This window comes from Prionailurus bengalensis, chromosome E2, assembly GCF_016509475.1.
Source record: "Prionailurus bengalensis isolate Pbe53 chromosome E2, Fcat_Pben_1.1_paternal_pri, whole genome shotgun sequence".
Taxonomy (NCBI): domain Eukaryota; kingdom Metazoa; phylum Chordata; class Mammalia; order Carnivora; family Felidae; genus Prionailurus; species Prionailurus bengalensis.
In genome coordinates, this window is record NC_057352.1 from 34223143 (window position 1) to 34247431 (window position 24289).

The window sequence follows — 24289 nt, forward strand, 5'->3', positions numbered from 1 at the left end:
CTCTGCCGCCAAGACTTTGCAAGACTAGCCCTTCCTCATCATTGTGTTTCAGCTCGGACAGCACCTCTTCAGAGAGGCCTTGGGACGGAACAGGCATTCTCATTCTCATTACCCTGCTTTTTTTTTTGGTCATAGCCCTCCTTACAAACTGGCAGGTATTTATTGTAATTTTGTTTCTCCCACCAGCTCGACAACTCCATTAGAGCAAGGATCTTGTCTGTCGTGGTCACCACTGTGCTCCCAGCGCCACTGTGCCCCCAGTACCTGGCACTAGGATGGTGCTCAATAAACGGTTAGAAACCCGCGCTAGAGATGGTGCATTCGCTCTCAGCCAACTCTAACCAGGAGGGAAGGCTGAGGGCCAAGGCCACGGGCTAGGGGGGCGTGGCAGCTCAGCCGGAGGCCCCGGCCACAGCCCCGCCCGTGTCCTTGTTCTCCTCCGCGGGTCTCCATAAAGTTTATTTGGTGGCGCGCCGCGCGAGGGCTTCTGGGAGGGCCAACTTCGGCCAATCAGGTAGCGCGGGCGAGCGGCGCGAGAAGCGGCGGCCGCGTTCTCCAGCCGGGACCCGAGCTGCTGAGACTGCTGCAGTGTCAGGTAAGGGTGTCGGTGTCTATGTCCTTCCCACTCGGGGCTTGTCCTTGAACCAACCCGGGGACCCGAGGCTGGGCGGAGTCCGGTCCGCACGCTCGGAGCCACGTTGCTCTCACTTCCCGTTCGCCGTCTGGCAGCCGAGCACGCTTGACGCCGGCGACTCATCTCCCTGTCGAACCGTCCCCATTATAGTGTCTGGCAGCGCCCTGGGAGTGCCTTCTATCCGCTCTCTTTTTGAACACGGAGCTTTGGCCTCCTGACTCCCCTCCTCCCTTACTGCGGCGCTCTGCCGCGGCGCGTCACGCCCACACCCGCACCCCCACCCCCACCCTGTGCACAGCGAACCCACTCTGGGTTGGGGCGGCGCCCCTCTCCGCCACAGCACTCCGCCTGCGTGCTCGCCCCGGGGGATGTACCCTGTCCTCCCTCCAAGGGCGGGGGTGTCGACCCTGTTAGCCTTTCCCCACCCTTGGCCTGTCTGCTGTACCCGCCTCCAGGGGAATGCTGCTCCGCACGTAGGGACACGCAAGAGATTAGAACCTGGAGATGGCCTGCACTTTCTTGGCCCTCGCTGCAATGCCTGAGTTTACTGGGTTTCTTTAAAAAATTGCGGGACGGACCCCAGGGATCTTCGGTCAGAGTTTGGACCACCCTTTCACAGATCCGATGGTTTGCCCTTGTCAAGTGAGAAGGAGATTTGGGTTTTTTGTTGTTGTTTGTTTTGGCCGAATTGCTTTTCAGCATGAGCAAGGATCACCTTTTGTATTCTGTCTGCGGAACCTCAGAGGGTGTCCTTGGGCATCATAGCTTTTCTTTCTTTCAGCTGTTCTTTGTGCATTTGTATTTGGGACATTTGAGTTTCCATTCATGATGAATTTCTGTTCAAGGCTCATAGTTTTAAATACTTAACGTATTAGGCTAACAGATCCTCTATTTGTATCTCCAGTGGGGGCTTCTCCCTCGACATCTACCCAGCTACCTATTTTCTATCTATCCCTACCGAGATGGATGTTAGTGAACTCAGACTGCACCTGTCAAGAGAGGCCTAGCAAGCTTCCCATCATCTCGCCTCCCAAACTGCTCTTCTTTTTGTTTTTGTTTTTGTTTTTGTTTTCTATCTCGGTAACATAAAAGATCTAGACAATAACCTTTGAGTCACCCTTGACTGCTCTTTTTCTTTCTCATTCCACATCCAGTGCTTACCACCCTGGGCCAAGTCACCACCACCTCTCACCTGGATTATTGAAATAGTCTCCCAGCTGGTCTCCCTGCTTCTGCCCTTGCATTCATGCCCTATTTTTTAGCACAGCAGCTGGAAGGATCCTTTTGAAACGCAGGTCAGATCATATCACTCCTTTACAAAAAACCCTCCAGTGAGTTTCCATCTTATTTAAAGACAAATGCCTCCTAGTGAGCCATAAGGCTTTACATAATCTGACCCACTGTTACTTTCCCACTCTCACTTTCTGCTGTTCTCCCTTTCCAGATGTCAGACATGCTTTGACCTCAGGGCCTTTCTGCTAGGGGTTCAATATCCGTGTGGTTTGCTCCCTCACTTTTTTCAGGTTTTTATTCAGGGATCATGTAGTGAGGCTTTCCCCAGTTTCTGTCTTCACTTCTGCTTCACTTGTTCTTCTTAGCAATTATATTTTAGTTATTCACCTTGTGTATTGTCTTTCCCTTCCAGAATGTGAAGGGCAGAGTGTTTTTGTCTGTTTTGTTCCCTGATAATCTTCAGCACCTAGATCTGGCACGCAGTAGGTGCTCAATAAATGCTAAATAAACGAATGTTCTGGCACCTTTAGAGACTTGGAATACAGTGATGAATTAAACAGTCCTGCCCTCATTGGACTGATGTTCCTATGGAGGACACCACCAGCAATAAACAAACAAATATAGAGTGTAGTATCAGACTATTTTTAAAAGGAGGACAAGGATTTCTGAACAGATTGAAATGAGAGAGCAAGTGATGGGAATATCTGGGGCGAGAGCATTCCTGGAAGGGGAATACCAAGTGCCAAGACCCTGAGGTGGGAACAGTTGCAGAAGTGGTGAGCTTGAGTGTCTGAATCTGTTTCTTGATGGAGCGAAGTAGAAAATAAGGTAGAAATACAGATGTTCCAAAGAGGGGGAGAGGTCAGCAGAGACCCAGAGGTGAGGGTCCAAGGGGTATTCAGGGAACAAGCCACTTTAATTCATCAAACATGTATTTGGTACCTATTTAATGCTAAACTTGGCTGCTGAGGGTTCAGAGTTGAGCAGTCTGCCTTACAGGAATTTGCCATGTAGAGGAGACAAACATGGGAAGAAATAATTACAACTATTTCACCAGAGAAGAACAGTAACAGAAGGTTCAGAATAGTGTGGGAGGGGTGTGGGATGGGGAGGACTGCCCTAGCTGACTTTGCAGGATACATAGGAGTTCCCCATGTGACAGTGTAGGCTTGGGATGTGTTATAGCAGAATATGCAGCTGCATATGCAGGAGTACGAAGGGAGGAAACAGCGAGAATCACCCCCAAGAGTAGAGACTTACTAGGGTATCTTTGGGGGAAGGGGAGTGAGAGATGTGGATGGTAAAAGTGACAGTGTCAGAATGCATGCATTTCCTCCTGGAGAGGATGGAAGGTGTCCCTGGTGAGATTAAGGCAGGGGAGCATTTCAGAAAGACTTCTTGCTAAGGGGAGGGTGACTTAGAGGAACGAGGTAGTCAGGAGAAAAGCTTGAGGGTCAGACCGGGGGCGAGAGAGATGAGGATTGCCTTTCGCAAAAGGTTTGAGAGGTAGACCTGGATATTGGCTGGATGTTCAGGAGCAGAGGAAGGCGACCCTCATGTGATTCCCGGGTGGTTTCTGGCTGACTTGCTGGATGCTAATAGTTTTACCGAGAGACTGGGAGCCCAGGAGGAGAAATTGGTGGTGTTGGAGAGAGGAGAGAGAGGAGAGAGGAGTGATGAGTTTGGTTTGGGACATGTGTAGTTTGAGGCACCCATGGGTCATCCAGGTGCAGATGTCAGGTGGACAGTTGGAGGTACTAGTTCAGGGGAGAGAGCTGGCCTGGACATAGAATAATTTCTACCAAACCCTTGTTTTGATAAATTAGGGTTCTTAGCTGGGCCCAGATAGTCCTCAGGGGTCTTTGGGTGGCCTTTTGGAGGAGGGGTCCTATGAGCCTCCTGCCATTGTATCTTCAAGAGTGTGTGTGTGGTTCTGTTATGTGCACATGTGTACACGAACATTAGACTCACAGATGTCTGTGGCCATTCGAAATATTAATAATCACTGGTAGGGGTTCTAGTTGAAGCCATGGCCAAAGGTGGATCTTATCCAGAGAAATACACAGTGTGGGAAGAGGAGGTCCAAGGATAGAAGCTTGGCATTTAAGGGATGGATAGATGTAGAAGCCACAGCAGAGGAGGCTGAGGGAGGGAAAAGCTGGGAGAGCAGGAGGCGAACCAGGGAAAGGTGGCATCTTCAAGTCAAGGGAGGAGAGTGTTTCAGGAAGAAAAGAATGGTCAGGGTGTCAGAGGCTGAGAGGAAGGGTTGAAAGTCCATTGGACTTAGCAGTTAGGTCAGTGGTGGCTGCAGAGAAATGGGGAAAATAGTGAGGCGAGCAGGAGTTAGGTTGCAGCTGATGATGTGTGGATGAGGCATGACAAAGGATGGCCATCTTTTTTTGAAGAGAGAGTGAGAGCTGGAGGAACGTGTGGGATTGAGGATTTGTTTGTTTTTATGTTTGTTTATTTTTTGAGAGAGAGAGCAAGAGCGCATGTGCACACGCATGAGTAGGGGAGGGGCAGAGAGAGAGAGAGGGAGACACAGAATCCGAAGCAGGCTCTAGGCCCTGAGCTGTCAGCACAGAGCCCAATGCGGGGCTCAAACACATGGACCACAAGATCATGACCTGAGCTGAAGTCGGATGCTTAACTGACTGAGTCACACAGGCACCCCAAGGAATTGTTTTTAATCTTTTAATTTTAGAATAATTTTAGATTTACAGAAAATATGTAAGATTAGTACAGAGTTCTCTGTACTCCTCACCCAGTTTCCCCTACTGATGAGGAATTATCTTAGGAGAGGAGACACCTGAACTCTAGGAGAAGCCGCCAAAGACAACCATCATTTCCTGAGCTCTGGCTGTGTGCAAGTCCCCGCCACGGGCTTTGCCTGCATAATCTAACGTCATCCTCACCACGGCTCTCTGATGTCTAAATCTGTTCCCTTCCTGGTCTTTCTCATTTCAGTAAGTGGCACATTCATGCTCCTGAGTTACTTACTTAGGCCTAAAACCTCGGCATCGTGTTCGACTTCTTTTCTCTCACGCTCTACATAAGTGATTCATATTTACGCGAAATCTATTCTTAAAATGTATACGTGAGTCAGTCTCTTCCGCCACTACCATCCTGGTCCATACCACTCTCCTGTATCACATCTGGGTAGTAAGAGCAGCCTCCTGACTGGTCTCCCTGTTGTTACTTTGTGCCCTTCCTCCCTGCAGTCTGTTCTCCGTGCAGAAGTGGGACTGAGCCTTTGAAAAGGCTTAACCCTTTGGTAGTTTCCATCACACACAGACGAAAATCAGACGTTCTTATTACCATGTGCTGTGAAACCTACACCACGGAGCCCCTGCCGTAACCCCTCTCCCACCACTTTTCCCTGTCATGTTGCGCTTCAGTCACGTGGCCTCCTGTTCTTCTTCACATACGCTAAATTTGCTTTTGCCTTGAAGCTTTTGCAGTCGCCGTTTCCTTTGCAAGAACATTCTTCCAGATATCAGCGTAGCTCACTCCTTTATTTCATTTAGGTCTTTGTTCAAGTTTCCTTTTTTTGTAAATGTTTATTTATTTACTTTGAGAGAGAGAGGAGAGTGCAGGTGAGGGAAGGAGGGGCAGAGAGGATGAGAGAGATTCCCAGGCAGGCTCAGCAGCTGTCTGCGCAGAGCCCAACACGAGGCTTGAACTCACGAACCGTGAGATCATGACCTGAGCCAAAACCAAGAGTCGGACGCTTAACCGACTGATTGACCTAGGCCCCCCCGAAGGTTTCCTTTCTAAAGAAGCTTTGCAGAACACCCCAGCTAAAGCAGTCCCACTGTTCATTCTGCCACATTTCCCTGTTTCATCTCCTTGCGAGCACTTACCAATACCTGGCATCATTTGTCTATTTGTTTATTTTAATTGTCTGTCTCCTAACAGACACAAGTGTTTTGAGTCCCAGAACCTTGTCTGGTTTTTCCACAGCTCCATCCCCAGTGCCTTGAACAGATAGTACCTAGCGCATGGGAGATGCTTAATAAATATTTGTTAAATGAAGGAAGATGGGGCTGTGACTTTGGTGGACCCAACAAGGTCAGCATAGGAATTTAAACGATAGGAGTCAGGCTGGCTGGGTCCAGGGACCCAGAGGAGGTCCCACAGGACCAGCCAAGAGGATTCTTGTCTTTCCATCAGATAGAAATCAAACAGGAGCCGAGAGGAAGTGAGAGCAGAGTTTCCTGAAGACGCAGAGTGCAGATACAAACGGAGCATCTGGGAGACTCAGAAAGGAAAGACGAGGGAGTGTCATCTATGCTGGGGGGCTGGGGTTCTTACTGAGGATTGTGATCCGTTCGTTGTAAGTGCTTCTTTAGGCATCTGGGAAGTGGTTAAAATGGACAAGTATTTAGGTGTCCTCTATAAGCTGCTTATGCCCTGGGGCCAAGGGTCTTGGTAAGTCAGTGGTCTGGAAAACATACATAACAGCCTCTCTGGTCACTCCTTAGATGTTGTCTCTTGTGCTGGAAGACTCCAAAGAAATCATTAACTCAAGAATCATTAAATCAAGAAATCATTCACAAGGAGGACATGCACTGTCTGTACTATAAGACGTGTGTAAGGCGGGGGCTCAGGCCTTAGCAAGAATGAAGGCAGCAAAAACGCAGTCTTTCATGGGGTCCCTTCTGTTTCCCTAATCTCAGTTAGATATTCTTGGCAAAGTTTGTGGAAGTTTATTCTGTCAGTCAGTGACTGTGTTGGGGAATCTAGCTGCTGTTCAAGGACATTGTCGGAGTTAAGAAAAGTAAAGCTACAGAATGCTTTAAACTTTAGGCTTTTTGGAAGAGATGGAGAGTCTTGATATAAATAGACAATAACATAAAACAAATGAAGGAGAGTGATATCAGCACAATGGCAAGCTAAGAGGTCCTGATGCCTGTCTCTGCATAAAAACAACAGAACAACTAACAAAAACCACATATTGACAAAAATAGGTCTGTGAGAGCTCCACAGTGACACAAGGCAGCTGCAGACACCCTGTGGAGCACCAAAACTGAGGATTGGCTACATGGAAATCTGTAAGGCAGATACATGAACAGAATTTAGGTGAGAGGAGATTTTTGTGGGATGGATATTTAGGAAAACCATTTGGTAGGTAGGACTTGAATTGGTGGTAAAAATAATAGCTGAGGATTATTGCGTGGTTATTATGTGGCCTGTGAAGAAGACATAGCTCTTTTTCCATTTCACAGATGGGGCCTAGCAAGAGTAATTAACTTGCCCAAAGGCGCCTCACTGGAGAGTGGAGGGGCTGGCTGGAGCTCAGGGGTAGAGTGGAAGGTGGGGAAAATAGCATGAGCAGGGCGTACGTAAGGATGGTTAGGAGCAGAGTAAATCGGGTAACTGGTACGTAGGGTTTAATCAAAAGCACTGCCTCCTCTGCATCCCTGTGAGTGGAAGGCATTGAGGCTTTTGAGCAGGAGCAACATAGGGAAAGTGATGGTGGAAAGATTGAGGCAGCCACAGCAAGCAGAGTGACGTGGGAGTGGAGTGGGAGGGGCTCGAAGACATCCTGGTGTCTCTCAAGAACTTGGATTTAAAAGGGTGGAAGTCCGGCCTCCTGTAATGGTGAATAAGATAGAAGCAGCAGTTAGACTAACTTCATTGTGGTCGTCATCTCCCAATATGGGCAGAGATACGCATGTTACGTTGTAGATCTTAAACTTACCCGTTGTTCTGTATCAATTATATCTGAATAAAGCTGGGGGAGGAAGGCAAGTACCTTTTGCTATCTAAATCTGTTAAGTAATGAGAGTTGGGATAGCAGATTTGGAGAGTGAAGGCTATCTTGTCATCTGAATCTAAAGTATTTGGTTTCCTGAGTTTTTGTTAGGGAGGAACAGTGGTTTGGATGGTGAGAAATACCTGTCTGCTTTCTCTCAAAAAATTTATCTGCATCTCTTTGGTTTCTGAGTCTGGAAGTCAGAGAGTACCTGTATATAAACCATCTGAAGTCATGCACAGATGTAAAGGAGAAGGGCGAGTTAAAACCAGAGAGAGAGGGAGTGAGAGCGAGAGAGAGAAGCCAGGGGACAGAGTGAAGGAGATGAGGAGGGCAGGTCTTGGGCAGGGGGAGCTGGGGGGGGGTGTTACTGCATTTTGAGATGTGCTAGATGTGACAGTTACGTGCTTGAGTGGAAATGCGTAGGCAGTGCCTGGAAACTCTGGGTTGCAATGTGAGTGCAGGGCGCAGAGTGGGAGTGTGGATTTGATAGTCATTGCCATCGAGGATTCAGGGCCACTGGTGAGACAGACGCTCCGAAGTAGGGGATGTACAGCAATTTAGAAATGAACGAGTTGTTGGGGCACCTGGGTGGCTCAGTGAGTTAAGCGGTTAAGTGTCTTACTTGATCTCAAGGCTCGTGGGTTCGGGCCCTGTGTCGGGCGGGCTCTGTGCCGACAGCTCAGAGCCTGGAGCCAGCTTTGGATTCTTGTCTCCCTCTCTCTCTGCCCCTCCCCCACTTACACTCTGTCTCTCTCTCTCTCTCTCTCAAAAAGAAATAAACATTAAAAATTAAAAAAAAATTAACAAGTTGTTTGAAGTTAGACAAGGTCACATATAGCCATGGAAAAGAATTCAGACTGACAGAGGTGTAAGATGGAAAATCCCAACTCTTCCCTTTGCTTTCTGGAGGTAATGCTAAGGTACATTTCTCGCTATGTAATGTTTCTTTTCTGTGAATTTTCTGTGAATTATCTTAAGTGTATAGCTCAGTGAATTTTTACGTATTTATCCAATCATGTGACCACTAACCATATTGAGATATGGAACATTTACAACGTGAGCTGCCATAATAAAATACCATAAACTGGGTGGCTTAAATAGCAGAAGTTTATTTTGTCACAGTTCTGGAGGCTGGGAGTCTGAGATCAGAGTGCCAGCGTGGTCGGGTCCTGGCGAAGACCTGCTTCCTGGTTGTTAGATGGCTGCTATCTCACTGTGTGCTCACATGTTCTTTCCTGGTTGAATGTGGTGGTGGGGTGGGTAGGAAGCAAGCTCCCCGGTGTCCTTTAGTAAGACACTAATCCCTTCATAAGGGCCCCATCTTCATGACCTCATCTGAACCTAATTCCCTTCCAAAGGTCCCTTCTCCAAATACCATCACATTGGGTCTTAAGGCTTCAACATAGGAATTTTGGAGGGGCACTTTATAGTCGATAGCACCCGGAAAGTTTTGTTCTCCTTTCCAATCGGTTACTCACGTGCCCCCACCCTAGAAGAGCCAGTGTTCTGATTTCTACCACCATAGATTTCGTTTTTTCTGTTCTTAAAATCCATTTAAATGCAATCGTGCAGTATGTGTTTTTTCTTTAAAATAAATCTGGCTGCTTTAGTTAACCACCGTGTCGGCAAAATTTATCCATATTCCACATAGCTGTAGTTCAGTCTTTCCTGTTGCTGTGTGGTATACCAGGGTATGAGTATGCTGCCGTGAAAATCTCAAATGCGATAATTCTGTCTATACAATGGTGTTTTTTGTTGTTCGTTTGTTTTGTGTGTGTTTTGTTTTTTTAAAGTGACATAACATTTATTCAACTTTATTTTATTTATTTATTTTTTATATATAATTTATTGTCAAATTGGTTTCCATACAACACCCAGGGCTCCTCCCAACAGGTGCCCTCCTCTATGTTTTAAGATTATTTGGTGGTGGTGGAGGGCTCAGACTTTTATTAGAATCTGATAAAAGCTGTAGTGCTTTTCTTATATTAAGAAAAACAGAATACATGTATTTCCAGGGTTTCCTAGTGACTTTGATGTCGGTGTCTTGGCCTTCAGGACAATAAGCTTTCCTTGGTTTACAGCAGGGTTTCTCAGCCTCGGCATTATATTTGAGCCATATAATTCTTTGTTGTGGAGGCTGTGCTAGGCATTGTGGTATGTGTAGCTCCACCCTTGACCTGTACCCTCTAGATGTCCGTGGTATGTGGCCTTTCTCCCTGAATTGTGACGAGAAATGTCTCTAGATATTGCCAGTGACCTCTGGGGAGGCAAAATTGCCCTCAGTTGGGAAACATTGGTTTAGAGAAAAAAGCCAGAGCCAAAGACCTTTTAGAGGCTGATTTGGTGATCTTCCCTGCTTATGCCAGTTGTAAGATGTGGCCGGTGTCATTAATTTCCATCACCACTCAAATGAGGCTGCTCCTTCTAAGGACACATTAAGTGAGTTTAGAGACTGACTAAAGGGGTGCCTGGGTGGCTCAGTCGGTTAAGCATCTGACTTCGACTAAGGTCATGATCTCACGGTTCCTGAGTTTGAGCCCCGCATCAGACTCTGTGGTGACAGAGTGGAGCCTGCTTGGGATCTTTTATCTCCCTCTCTCTCACTGCCTCTCCCCTGCTTGTGTGCTTTCTCTCTCTCTCTCAAAAATAAACATTAAAAAAAAAAAAAAGACTGACTTAAAATCTCTACATTTGTAGGAGCAGTCTCTTAGGAATTACCTGAGCCAACCCCATCACCTCAGTGGTGATGAGACTGCAGTCCAGAGAGGGGGAAGGGCCAGCCCCAGGGCCAGAGGCTGATGTGGGGCAGAGCCAGTGCACAGTTCTTCCATTCCAGGCCCAGCTTCTACTCTGCTGTTGCACTGGACAGCCCACTGGACTGCTGAGAGTTTATCAGAAACTTCCCTGGGGGATACTTGATGTTTTTATATGATGCCAGGTTGCTCCTCTTTGCTCACTGGATATGAAACAATACAAGGGGCATTTTATGTATCAGGAAAGCTGATACTGTGCCTTCTTTACTGCAAACACTGAGTCAGCCAGGCCAGTGCTAGTCCCGAATCACCCAGCTCTTTCATTTCACTCTGTCTAGGGTAATTTGTTTTCGCTCTTTGTTTTCTCCAGAAGTCTACCTTCTGAGTAATGATGAGATCCAAGTCTCTTTTACTTAGTCTCATGGGACTAGAAAGAATTATCCAACAACAGATTTTTTTCATCCTTTTCCTAAAGGCATCTGAAACAATAGTATCTGTTAAGATGCAGTTTTTCTCTTTGGTTGTTGTTGTAATTGACAGCTGACAGATACAGCAAAAAGTGGAATGATAACCAAGGTTTACATTTTCAAAAGAAGAGAGGAAAGCAGCACCAGTCTTAAACTTTTGATACCTCGGGTGAGGCTTTACTCATTAATCTTTGGTGCTGAATATTGAACACACTTCTCTTTCGTTTTAATCCTATTAAGCCCAATTAATAAGAAGGTTTGAGGGCAAGATTTCTTCTTGAAATTAAATACTAGATTTCTTTTGAATCACACCTTCATTGTGGAAACTTGAAGTTCTAATAAAAACCACATTTGATAGTGGGTAATATACATTTAAAAATTATAACTGTCTATCAGAAGTTCTTACTGAATGATAATGAAGTTGTGCTTAAGTAAGTTATAATTTAGTATCAAATATTTACTAGAAGATTTTTTTGAAGCAGAGATGTTTATAATTAAATGACAAAATGTTGCCAAATTGGCAACTTTGGAATAAAAGCTAAAATAACATTTTACAATGATGTAAATCAGTAGAGTTTATAAAATCCTTTCTGTGTATCATCAACCCCTTGAAGTAGTTAGGGATTATCATCCTCTTTTTATAGATGAGGAAATTGAGAGGAAAGATTTGGATTTTATCCCAGGGGTAAATCGACCTACTTTAAGCCAGTAAGTGAACATTGTAGATTCAAACGAGGTGCTTCAGAGTCCACTCTTCTCCTGTCTATCCATTCTGTTTTAAATATGTATACGTATGTTTTTACTTATTTTACTGTCACATTAAAACTTTTAAAAATAATTTTCAAAAAGGAGTAACATTGTTAATTGTATATTTTGAAGAGAAGAAAAGAGGTGTAAGTAGCACCAGTTATTTCCTCTGAAGTATACAAAAAACCCTCCCTCCCCCCAAAAGCATCTGCAAAATAGAGCAGGCTAAAAGTGCATTTTTTAGATTCCAAGATCTTTGTAGTTGAAAGAGATAATATTTGGGTGTGTGGTAAGATTAGAATTTCACAGTGAGTACTTAGAAGTACTGCTTGAGTGTATTGACATTCTGCAGGGAAAATAGTTGGGGTCATTTCCCTCTGCAGTCACCGAACTGAGAGAGATTCCTTTAAGACTGAAGGAAAGACAGAGGCCCTTGCTTTATCTTTTCATCTCTTTGTTACCCCTTCATATTCCTCGGATAACTGTTCTGTTTGGATTGTGGGTGATAAGGAAAAGGGAAAATGCACATGGGTTTGATATGTTGCCCTGTCCTTGAAAAGGGCAGGGAGTTCCCTCTAGCATTCTGTGCGTTAGGTCAGAAGAACACTTTCTGGATAGATTTCATCATTTACAAAACGGATTTCTTCCCCCAAATCTGCTGTCTAAATAAACACCTTACAGAGGGAAGGGGGTGACAACAGGCCTGTTGTGTTAATCTTTACACGGTAGTGTTTTCACTGCTAGTGAGGGAGCTGTGCCAGGGGCATATAGCCAGTAAGCGTTGAACCTGGATTTACTTACCAAGTCTCGCTCAGATTTACCTAGGCGAAATAGGGGTTGGCAAACTATAACGTGTAGGCCTGAGAAGCTAAAAAGGGTTTTTACATCTTTAAATTGTTGGGAAAAAAATCCAAAGAAGAATATTTTATGACAAGTGAAAATTATATGAAATTCATATTTGAGTGGTCATGATTAAAATTTTATCGGAGCACAGCCATGCTCATTTGTTTACCTATCATCCAGTTTCAAGCCCAGCCGTGCAGGTGCAACAGAGAATGGCCCACAAAGCCTAAAATAATTTGCTGTCTGGCCCATTACAGAAGAAGCTTGCTGACCCTTGCCCTAGCATACCAGTCTCAAAGACTAGAAACTGGAAAAGAGTTTGGTAGACAGGATGGATGGCTATGAGGCTCTTTCACTCTTTCCTTTGTTTTCGGTCAGCTTTCAGGTACTGGAGGTGCTCGTTTATGGAAATATATCCTATAAGTATCATGGGTTCACAGCCACCTCTGAGATGACCCAGTGGTTTTCAAACCGTGGTTCCCCAGCTTGGGGGTCCACAAAGCCCTGGGAAAGTGGGAAGGCACATTCTACTTGTGGCTGATGCTTTAGAAGAAAAGACACTAATGAACTAATAATTAATACCAGAAAACAGATGTGTAGACATTTTAATACAATAAGCATGAATACTGTAAGAAACTGAGAATCAGACCATCTGCAGAATCCTGAAGGGGCCACTCTGAGAATACTGATTTAAAATGGTCTAGAAGTGTTGAGCAGTTTGAATATTTAATTATCCATTTGGAAGGGAAAAATACCCTTCGTGTGTTTCCTTCGCTGTCACACTACTCTACTTCACCACCACAGCGCTTCACTTTTGACACCCAGTGTGTGGGTTTTCCACACATCAGGCAATTTTCAGATTGCCTGCGCACCAGCTGGCTGTTACAGTTTAACTCACTTCTGGCACCGTGTACCTGGAGATAGCGGCAGATCCCACCAGTTAAGGGTCCAGTCCCACAGAACCGTGCCCACCTCCCATCCCCCTCTTTCGGAAGCCAGTCGTGAAGCCAGGTTGCTACATGTGCTTCTGACCTGCCGGCTCTAGATCTGGAGTTCCCGCAACCCTCTCCTCAGGTTCGACTAATTTGCCAGAGGGGCTCACAGAGCTCAGAGAAACATTTACTTACGTGTTTACGACTTTATTATAAAGGATACAGATGGACACCCTGATAGATACTCAGGGTGGGGTCTGGAAGGGCCCCCAAGCACAGGCGCTTCTGTCCCTATGGAACTGGCAGGCACCACCCTCCAAGCATGTGGTCACCAACCCAGAAGCTCAGCAGATCTCATCGTTCAAGAGTTTTTGTAGAGTGGCCGGGGCTGAGAGTTCCAGCCCTCTAATCGTTTGGTCTTTCTGGTGACTGGCCCCATCCCAAGGCTGTCCAGGATGCCCCATCCCCCAGTCACCTCATTAACATAAGCTCAAGTGTGTTCAGGTGGAGCTCCTTGTGAGTTGCAAAAGACTCCCAATCTCAGGATATTCCAAGGGTTTTAGGAGCTTTGTGCCGGGAACTGAGACAAAGACCAAATAAATTTTTTATTATACTACACTACTCTTTTCTGGCTTGATTAAATATTTAACATGGTTATATTGCGATTGTAAAAATCACCATATTTTTCATAATTAAGACACATCTTAGTAGCAAATAAACTGAAATTATTTGATGCATTTTTGCTCTGCCTTTTTATTTAGTTCATCTCATCCTGTAAGCAGTTTGGGGATTTTTTTTTCCATCTCGCTAAAGGATGTGTATGTGTCCAGAAGGGGACAGTTTTTGGGCAGCGAGTGACAGGTGAGTGCTGACTAATTTGAGGAGATGGAAGTCTGCTCAGCCCTTGATTTCACCTGTAGGGAAGAGCTGTCTATAAAGCTGTGGGCTCTAATTTTTTTCCTCTGCTTAATTTTCTCAGCATCCTCTAGGTGTGGTGAAGAGATCTGGAACACAGGGACTTTGCACTAAGAGCATTCTTCTAATATAGTGGGGTGCCCTACTGTGGCCTCTGAAAAACCTTGGGTTATTGTTTCATTTTTTCATTTTGGGAGTAACTTTTTTATTGAAGTATGATACACAGTCTGAAAAGTACACGAATCATGAGTCCAGCTCAGTGAATTTTCTCAAAGTGAACACACTGTTAAGCAGCACTCAGCTTAAAAAAACCAGAAAATTAGCCCCTCAGAAGCCTCCCTTCTGTCTCCCCCCCCCCCCCCCCCCCGCCCCAAGAGTAACCAGTCTTGCTTTCTAATAGCAGTGATAAGGTAGCCTTTCATTTTAAAACTTTTGGTTGCCGGTGTCTGAGGAGGTCTGTGGAGACTCAGGAAGACTTCTGCTACGAAGCATGGGAGAGGTTTGATGCTCAGGGCCCTGGTATCCTGTGATGCTTTCTGAAGCACCTGTCAGTGTTTCCAAATTCCTCTCCTGATCAGGCTCAGTCATTGCTGACAGAGGAGCCCTGGTGTTGTGGCTTTGTCCTTGCTGGCCGTTTCCCATCCAGCCCCAATTTTGCTGCCTTGACTGTTCGACGTTCCACTTCCGTGGGTCCTCTGTGTGGCATTTTCCTGTCTCCCTCTTCCATACCTCATCAAGGATACAGCTGGCATCCAGTCTCTGCATGTGTCTTGGCCAGATTTTCCAACATAAAGCTTGGACTTTGTCCCTTCCTACCCCCAGTTCTCTCTTGGACAAGGTTAGTAAGGTTATTTGCTTGATCATCGTTCAGTATCTGGAGTCAAAATGGATATTTGGTTGGTTTAACCCACTTATTTTATGGCTAACTTGATATTTATTTTGTGGAAGAGATAAAGTTTTTCTTATATTTATGATATTAATTGTAAATTAAAAATTTTTAATGAAATGGGATGGGATGATGACTACATCGCAGTATAGATTTGGAAGCCCTCATAACGTTTTTATAAATTAATATCCACTGGTTGAGTTATAATGCAGGATAGATCCAGTTTTTCCCAAATATGGCATTAAATATATAGGTCTTTTCTCTCAGACAGACGTGGAACAAGCTTATTTTCAACTCTGAAGTTGAATAATGATATTTTTTCTATATATTTATTCTTCTGGTTTGGAATTCTGTTCACCTGAAAACTGAGCTGTTTCTTCTAAAATTCCACTGGTTTTTGTCTGGGTATTTAGAGGGAAAGTACCAGTCTGGACCAAGTGTGATCTGAATTCCTGGCATTTATACTGTCACTGCCTTATGCTGTGCAGCCTCAGAAATGTTAAGTATCAGTTGGTAGTCGGAAGGGAATGTTTTTGCTCTGGTCTTTGCTTGCCAGTGGGTGCTGATTTGGCAGGAGAGTGCAGGAAGCCTTCAAGAAGAACAGACTCTCCACAAATGGAAGAATAAAACTATTCATTCCACAAATGAGCACCTACTATGTGCCAGGTGCTGTTCTAGAAGCTTGGGATCCATTAGAGAACAAAACACACAGAATCCCTGTCCTTGTGCAGCTTATGTTCTAGCAGGGGTGACAGTCAGATGGGGGAGTGCTAGGGACGGTTGCAGCTTGCGCTCCTAAATATTTTGTTCCAGGTTGGCATCAAAGGCCAGGTGACAGTTGAGCTGAAACAGAGAGACAGGGAGTCAGTCAGGAGTGAATCTGGGAGAGGAGCATTCTAGATAGAGGAAACAAGGGGTAGAAAGGCTCTAGGGCAGGAATGTGCTTGACCCGTTGGGGGAGTAGCACAGGGAGCCCAGGGGGACTGGAGCCCAGGAAAGGAAAGGGGGACAGGGCTGGAGATAAGTCTGGAAGGTAAGAGGAAGGGAGGCTGCTTCTGTAGGGCTTCACTTTGTACAAAAGGTTTAAGCAAAGGAAGGATGTGGCCTGACTTTGAAAGGATCAACTGGACTGTAGGAGGCAAGGGCTGAGGCAGGGAGGCCAGGGAAGAGGTGATAGTGACTTGAATGGGTGCAGGTGGTGGGATGAGGTAGATTCTGGGTGCATTTTGTGGGTAGACTTGAAAGGCTTTGTTGGCCTGGATGAGTCATGGAGGCCTTCAAAGATTTTGGCCCAAGCAGCTGAGTAGTGGTGGCTCCACACAGAGAAGGCCAAGGAGCGCGTTTTGTTGACAAGAGATTAGAGCTCAGCTTTAGACATATTAAGTTTAAGATGGTGTTTTTAGAGATTCAATGGTCAAATAATTCTATTAACTTTTAAAAGTCTTATTTTTGGGGCCATATTAAAGTAAAATGTGACTTTTATTTTGCATTTATTATTTACACTCAGATCCATCATTCTACGTCTTTGTAGGGGCCCATCATTTGAGAAGTTGAGCGTTTCCTTTGTCTGAATTTGTGCGACGTGGATGCAAAATGTTAGATGTATTTTTCCTGTTTTTTTCCTTTTTTATTCGTTTCTTTTAAGATATTTATTCATTTTCTGAGAGAGAGAGAGCGAACACAAGCAGAGGAGGGAGAGAGAGAAAGAGAGGCAGACACAGAATCTGAAGCAGGCTCCAGGCTCTGGGCTGTCAGTATAGAGCCTGACTGCAGGATCATGACCTGAGCTGAAATAGGACACTTAACCAGCTGAGCCACCCAGGTACCCCTTTTCCTTCTGTTTTAAACTTAGAAAAGTTTGTTTCATTCAGTTCTTTATTAAAGGAGCTACAAGATTTTCCTTATGAAAGAAAAAAAGTATTTCCTACTCCTTGGCTCTGTTAGACGAATTATTTTTATCTTAGAGTAAAAAGGGGTGGGGGGAATTGGCGGCATATTACTTTTCTTTTCCCTTTCTGGTGAGCGACCATGTTTCTGCTAGTTAGTAGAATGTCATTGGCCCTGTTGGTTTCTGAGGAAAAACATTTCTCTATCAGACAGGAGCCGTTGTTCAAAAATACTCGTTTCAGGGGCACCTGGGTGGCTCAGTCGATTAAGTGTGTGACTCTTGATTTCAGCTCAGGTCATGATCTCAACGATTCGTGAAATTGAGCCCCAGCATAGGCTCTGTGCTGACAGTGCGGAGCCTGCTTGGGATTCTCTCTCCCTCTGTCTGCCCCCCCCCCTCAAAATAAATAAATATATATTAAAAAAAAATACTCTTGTTTCTTTCTTCTGTCCCCGAGAACAGAAGAAAGTTCTGCCACCCCCATTTTCCCACAGGTAGAGATGGCCAATTACAGCCTCACTTCATTGGTTCAAAACAAAACAATGGTTATCTAGAAACTTTAGGAAAAAGAGTTAGCATGTATATGACTTTTTGCCTAAAGATTAAAGAATACCGAAGTGTTTTTATGTTTACCCCAACTGAGCCACATTTGTTTTAACCTTGTGCCTTTGCCTATAAATTTAATATCCTTTAATGTCCATTTAAGAAAGAAATCCTCATTTTCCTCCTGTGGATTTATGGTGATAACCATGCCTTTTTAACATTAACCTGTGCTTCATAGCTTAGATATAATTATATATTACGTTACCGTTGTAACTACCATTCTAGACTAGTGGCATTTCAAAGGTTCAGTGAAAGCCATGGGTTTAAAACAAAGAAGAAAAGTATGATCAACAAGGGCTACTGTTTAAAGATTGAAAAAAAAATTTTTAACGTTTATTCATTTTTGAGAGACAGAGAGAGACAGAGCATGAGTGGGGGAGGAGCAGAGAGAGAGGGAGACACAGAATCCGAAGCAGGCTGTAGGCTCTGAGCTGTCAGCGCAGAGCCCATGTGGGGCTCAAACTCATGGACTGCGAGACCATGACCTGAGCTGAAGTTGGATGCCCAACCGACTGAGCCCCCCAGGCGCCCCTAAAGATATTTTCTAATAAATAATTTTGTCAGTCTTTTAGCATTGTAAGGTTTTTTTTAATAATAGTAATACTGTTTACGTTCTGTTGATACAAATAGTGGTAGGAGTTAAAAACATGCTCTTGTTCAAGAATCTTACGCAAGGGATGTACAGTATGTATAAGATTCATAAAGGTGTAATATCCATTAAATAGTAACACTGTTCATAGGACTTTTTCTCTGTCAACTGCTGGACAAACAGGTGGTCTTGTTAATAATATTTGTGATCTAGAAGCCAGCTGCTATTTATATTAACACAATTATTAGTAACAGTGGCATTTCTAAAAGTAGTAGGTACTGTAACAATGGAGTCTAATATCCTGAATATCATCTATCACCAGCAGACATGGATCTCTGCTCTCAGTAACCTTGTAAGTGAAAGAATGTGTGAATGGACTCTTGAACATGAATTTTAAGACTGTCTTTTAGGTTAGTGGAGGAACAGGTGTGTGAGAATGACACGGGATTAGTCAGGAGACCTGTGTTGCTGTGTTCGTCCAGCCACACTGCAGCTGAGAGCGCTCAGGGCACCGAACTGAGCTCTGTGTGGACTGGCCTTGCTTCTCCTGTCTACTCAGGAGCCTCGTAGAGTTGTTGAGAATCATATGATATAAGGACCTTATAAATTGCCCCGCCGTCTGTGGATGGTGGGGTTTTTCTGAGACAGGTGGAGGAATAGGAGGTGCCAGGGTGATTGTTCTTTAGCCTTCCCAGCCATCGTGGTTCCATTTCCTTGTTGGCTTTGAGTCTGTGGAAGGAGGCAGGAATTCTGTTCTGTAGCTCGGTATCTTTGCATTTGTTCTCGTGGCAGAAATCAATCTTGGGGCTGTCAATATGCACAGAAATGATCTATTTCTTCACAGTCTGACTCATTTTCTCTGTCAGGCCTGTTCTTGGGCTCTGTTCAGGAACAAATCCTGCTTGTTGATGAGCTGTCTCCTTGTCTGTTTACAAAAAGTCCTCGTGTTCCGTTTAGCTTGTAACAGACTCAGGCAGCATTCGAAGCCTGTCTTTCCCTTGATTTAGGTCTCTTTCCTCCCCCATCTAGGATCTGCATCTCCAATGGATACTGAGGGGTTTGGTGAGCTCCTTCAGCAAGCTGAACAGCTTGCCGCGGAGACTGAGGGCATCTCAGAGCTTCCCCATGTGGAACGGAACCTCCAGGAGATCCAGCAGGCGGGCGAGCGCCTGCGTTCCCGCACCCTCACACGCACGTCCCAGGAGACAGCAGATGTCAAGGCGTGAGTACTGGTGGGGAGGCAGCACAGCTACTGGGTGGCTCAGGGGCAGGATCCGATTCTTTCCTTCCTTGAATTAGGATGCAGTCTGTAAATGACAGACACAAGCCAGATTCTTGGGAATTCAAGAGGTTTTGTAAACAAGTCAGCAGCCTTGCTCTGTCTCCCTGCCCCAGGTTTTCCAGCCTGTCTGCCTGACCAAGCCATGGTCCCGTGTCACAGGCAGAGATGATTAGGATGGGAAAAGGTGAAGAGTTTTATCACACAGAAGCCCATTACAGTAGTTCCTGATTGGGTTTGCTGACCACGGGGTCATATTTATGACCGGCTCCCGTAGCTGTATTAGTAAATGCCGTTACACAGATAAGTGTTCCCTTCAAAGCCAGGGAGCACTCCGAGATGAGCAGACTTTTTGAGAGCACTCAGAAGAAATTGATGGGCTGTCAGTGACAAAAAGCCATTCAAGTGAGGGGTGATTCTTTCTGGTCATTGTTGGCAACCCCAACAGCTGCTTCTGCAAGGCCTTGCACGTGCAGTGCCTGCCAGTTGCCCATAGAACAGGAAAGTAGGTGGGCCCAAGAGAGTGCAGCTGAAGAAAAGTGCTGACTGGCTGTCCAGCCAGTGGCTCCTGCTGCCACACGGCATCCGCCAGGCTGTTGATTGCACAGTCGGGGGTTGGGGCACCACCAGCCAGTCCTGGGCCACTTCTGGTGCTACAGCCATGAATTACATGTGGTTCTTGCCCTCAAGGAGCTTGTAATTTTGGGAGACAGGAAAAACAAAACAAAACAAAACTTTGCTGCTTTCCATAAGAACTGTGATTTCCTGATTACTTGTGTCAGAAATTTTACTTAATCCTCTCAACGAATATTAGGGCTCTTGTCCCCTCATTACAGTTGAGCAGCTAGGGCTCAGAGAGGGCAGGTAACTGTCAGTTCACAGACCTGGTGAGTGTTGAGCCAGGATTCAAATCCAGTAAGGCTGACTCCAGAGCCTTGATGGAAGGGCCATGGGGGGATGGAGGGGTGCTATTACTTGTGACCTTGGTGGGTCTGGAAAATCACTGAGATTCTGTGTGGGCGATGTGGGAAATCGTTAATCGTCTGTTCAGTCTTCATTGTTTGAACTTGAGAAAGACCCAAGTACTGATGTTTCCATGAGGATGTTATTTTGGGTTTGTAACAAATGTCACAGGAGTGAGTATAAGTGCTACATTCTTCTCCCAACTAATCTTGAAAGCTGAGTGCTTTGGCTGCTCCGCTGAGTTAGTAAGGACTTTGTGGAGATTCTGTAGGCCTCCCCAGAATTTGTATTTAAAATGCTGGTTAGTTTTGATTCCATTGGTTTTGGTAAAGGCAAGTCAGAAGAACTCTGGCAGGAATAGTTTGCCATCCAGCCAGGTGCTCTTCTGCACTGTTTGCCAACACCCCCGCCAGCCTTGAGACAGATCTGCTTACTTGCCCTCCTTGCAGGCTCCTTACTGTTGCTGCTGATCGCCTGCCGTTACCCTCAGTCTTGAGCACGCAGGCTCTGTGCTTGTGTGCAGGGATGCTGCGGGAGCGAAAAGACCGTGATGCCAGCTGAGTTGCTATAGTTATAATTTAATTGCATCAGCTTTACAGCCTATTAAGAGCAAAAAGGGAAAATGTTTTCTTGGTAACAATTATCAGTCATGCTCTCTTTCTTGTAAATTTCCATTCTTCCTCATCTCTTTCTACCTTAAATTCATTATTTTAGGGAGGAGGAAGTTGGAACATTGAAAGAATGGGTATAGGGTGGGGCAGGTGCTTAAAAAGAAACCAAAGGGCTGATGACTGTATTTTTCCACCTTGATAGGCAGACATAAAGTGTGATGTGAATATTTTAGTACAGGGTGAAGGCAGAGAAGAGAACTGAGTAGGAAACATTTTCTTACATGAAATAAATTTTGAAAGAAAATGTGTCTTTAAGATTTTAGTTCAGATTAAATTGTAGATTTAAGATTGAATTGTTCTGTGCTGAATTCATTTGTTTAAATATACTTTGTTGGATTTTTCATTTCAGGGAACAGATTTGAAAGCTTTTTTGCATGTGTGTTTGATATTTTTAAATTGTTAAATTTCTTCACACACAAAGAATATGCATAACATACATAAAGGTGTAAATCAGGGGTTGTCAGCCTGTGATCCGTGAGCCAGATCCAGCCCGCTGCCTGTTAAAGTCTTATTGGAACATGGCCACACTTATTTATGTATTGTCTGTGCTGCTTTTGTGCTACAATAGCAGAGTTGAGTGGTTATGACAGAGACCGTATGGCCTGCAGAGCCTGAAATATTTACTGTCTGCCTTTTACAGGATAAGTTTGCTGACTCCTCGTGTAAATAATAATAAAATGAATTGCACGTTGCACAGTGAAGACATAGATATCGTCAGTATCTGTGAAGCCCTCCCTGGGTACCCATTTTCAATCTCATCCCCCCTCCTTTCCCATCAGAGATGCCTCACTGGATTTTTCCAGTCAGATTCAGAAGCCAAACAACTTAGAGTTGTACAAAGAGAAAGCCAGCAATCACTCTCTGTCCTTAACTTTATCCCCAGAGTAACCAGGGTTATTAATTTGCTTATTCTTTCACACTTCTCTCCATGTTCATGCAAAGCATAGATGCACATTTATGTGCCCACAGTTTCTCAGTAAATTATAAATTTACTTGAGGTAATACCACTAAGCAACCTTTTTGAGCACTTGCTCTTTGTCAGGCATTGTGCCAACCACTTTACATGCGTTATATAATTTCTTCTTAAAATAGCCCTGTGAAATAAGTGTTTATTATCTCTGTTTTATAATTGAGAAACGTCAGATAGCAAGGGCCAAGCCAGAATTCAAATGCAGCTTGGTCAGTACGAATCTCTCCCATTCCTGTGGCACTTTTCAGTTCCCAAAGAATTGTCATAGGCGTTCTCCTGGCTGACGGTCACGAGCCTGAGAGGTGAGAGAGGCAGAGATTTGTCTTGACATTTGACAGGAAGAAAATGAAGCTTGGAAAACTGATGTGTCTAAGATTTTCACGCAGTAGTGACAGGTAAAACTTGAACCCAGGCCTCCTGACTTTGTTTCTATTCCCCGTGTGCTCCTAGAACACCTTTTGTCCTCCTCTTCTGGGGCTAGAGTGTTTGACTCCAGCCTCTGTGGTTCTTTGCTCAGGAGAAGCTGCCTGGTTTGCGGAAATTGGGGCAGGTATAAGGCAGGGAGCCTTTGGATTTTCTAGCCTTACAAGCTAGAAGTTTCTGGTACAGCCTCTATTTGTAAAGCCTCTTGTTACCCTAGATTCCCTGCTCCTTTCCTCAGTTTTCAGTCTGTCTCCCTTTCCCCATCAAGGCTTCTGCCTGTGACTGGACAGTTCCTGTGGGTGCTACCCCCTCAGATGGGACCTTTCTCTTTGGACTATTCTAATAGCTAGGTTTTCCATATCAAGGCTGTCAACCCTTGTACACCTTAAAACTGCCTAGGCATTGGGCACATTCCCACATACCACGGGTGGACATATGGCACTTGTGGGACAGAATTTGGCAGTCCCTCTTCCAGCAGTCCCCCTTCCAGGGTCCATCCCAAAGATACACTGGCAAAACTATGAAAGACGTGTGCCCAGCAATATTCATTGTAGCATTATTTGTGATAGCAAAAATTGGAAATGACTGAAGCATCCGTCCATAGGGAACTGGTTGGATAGATGTGGTATGTCTTTGTAAGGGAGTACTTTTCAGTAGTACAGAAGGATGAGAATGTACACTACTATGGAATGACTCCAGGAGATATTGCCAAGTAAAATAGAAAATATGTACGGTACGCTTACTTATTTAAGAAAGCAGGTAAAAGACACCCAGTGTTCATGAATTGGAAGACTTAATATTATTAAGATGTTAATACTTTCAAAATTGATCTGCAGATTCAGTGCAGTCCTTATCAGAATCCCAGCTGGCTTTTTTTGCAGAAATTGACAAGTTGATCCTATAATCCATGTGGAAATACAAGAGACCTAGAGTGGTCAGATTTTTAAAAGGCGAAGAAAGTTGGAAGGCTTATAGTTTCAATTTTGTAACTTCAGACAAAACTACCGTAATCGACACCATGTGGTACTGGCATTAAGGACAAACAGTTGAATAGAATTATGAATCCAGAAATAAACCCATGTGTCTACGATCAGCTGATTTTCAACAAGAGTGCCAAGAGCATCTAGTGTTTTTTTCAACAAATAATGCTGGGACAACTGAGTATCTATATATAAAAGAACGAAGTTGGACACCTTAACTCTAAATGGAATACAGACCTAAATGTAAAGAGCTAAAGCTTTAAAACTCTTAGAGGGAAACATAGGTCTAAATCTTTCTGACCCTAGGTTAGGCAGAACCTTGTTAGATAGGAAACCAAAAGCACAAGCGACCAATTAAAAAATAGGTAAATTGAACTTCATCAAAATTAAAAAATTTTGTACTTCAAAGGACACAAGAAAGAAAACCCACAGCATGGGAGAAAATATTTGCAAATTATTTATCTGACAAGGGACTTGTATCCAGAATATTGTTAAAAATTTACAACACAATAAAAACACAACCCAATTTAAAAATGAACAGAAGATCTGAATAGCTGTATCTCCAGAGACGATGTACAGTCAACAAGCAAATGAAGATATGTTCAACATCACCAGCCATCAGGGAAACGCGAATCAAAACCACAACATACTGGGGCGCCTGGGTGGCTCTGTCGGTTAAGCGTCTGACTTCAGCTCAGGTCATGTTCTCGTGGTTTGTGAGTTCAAGCCCCATGTTGGGCTCTGTGCTGACA

At 44.6% G+C, this 24289-nt stretch overlaps 1 protein-coding gene across 1 annotated transcript in view; it reads left to right on the forward strand.

Annotated features, from left to right (window-relative positions):
• The first annotated feature begins 502 nt into the window (after positions 1–502).
• NUP93 (nucleoporin 93) overlaps positions 503–24289 on the forward strand; it is a 104412-nt gene continuing 80625 nt past the window's right edge. Inside the window, exons 1-2 of the mRNA XM_043599241.1 lie at positions 503–595; positions 19281–19473. Of these exons, the coding sequence (XP_043455176.1) occupies positions 19295–19473 (179 nt within the window). The 5' untranslated portion in view covers positions 503–595; positions 19281–19294. The remainder of the gene's footprint in view (positions 596–19280; positions 19474–24289) is intronic.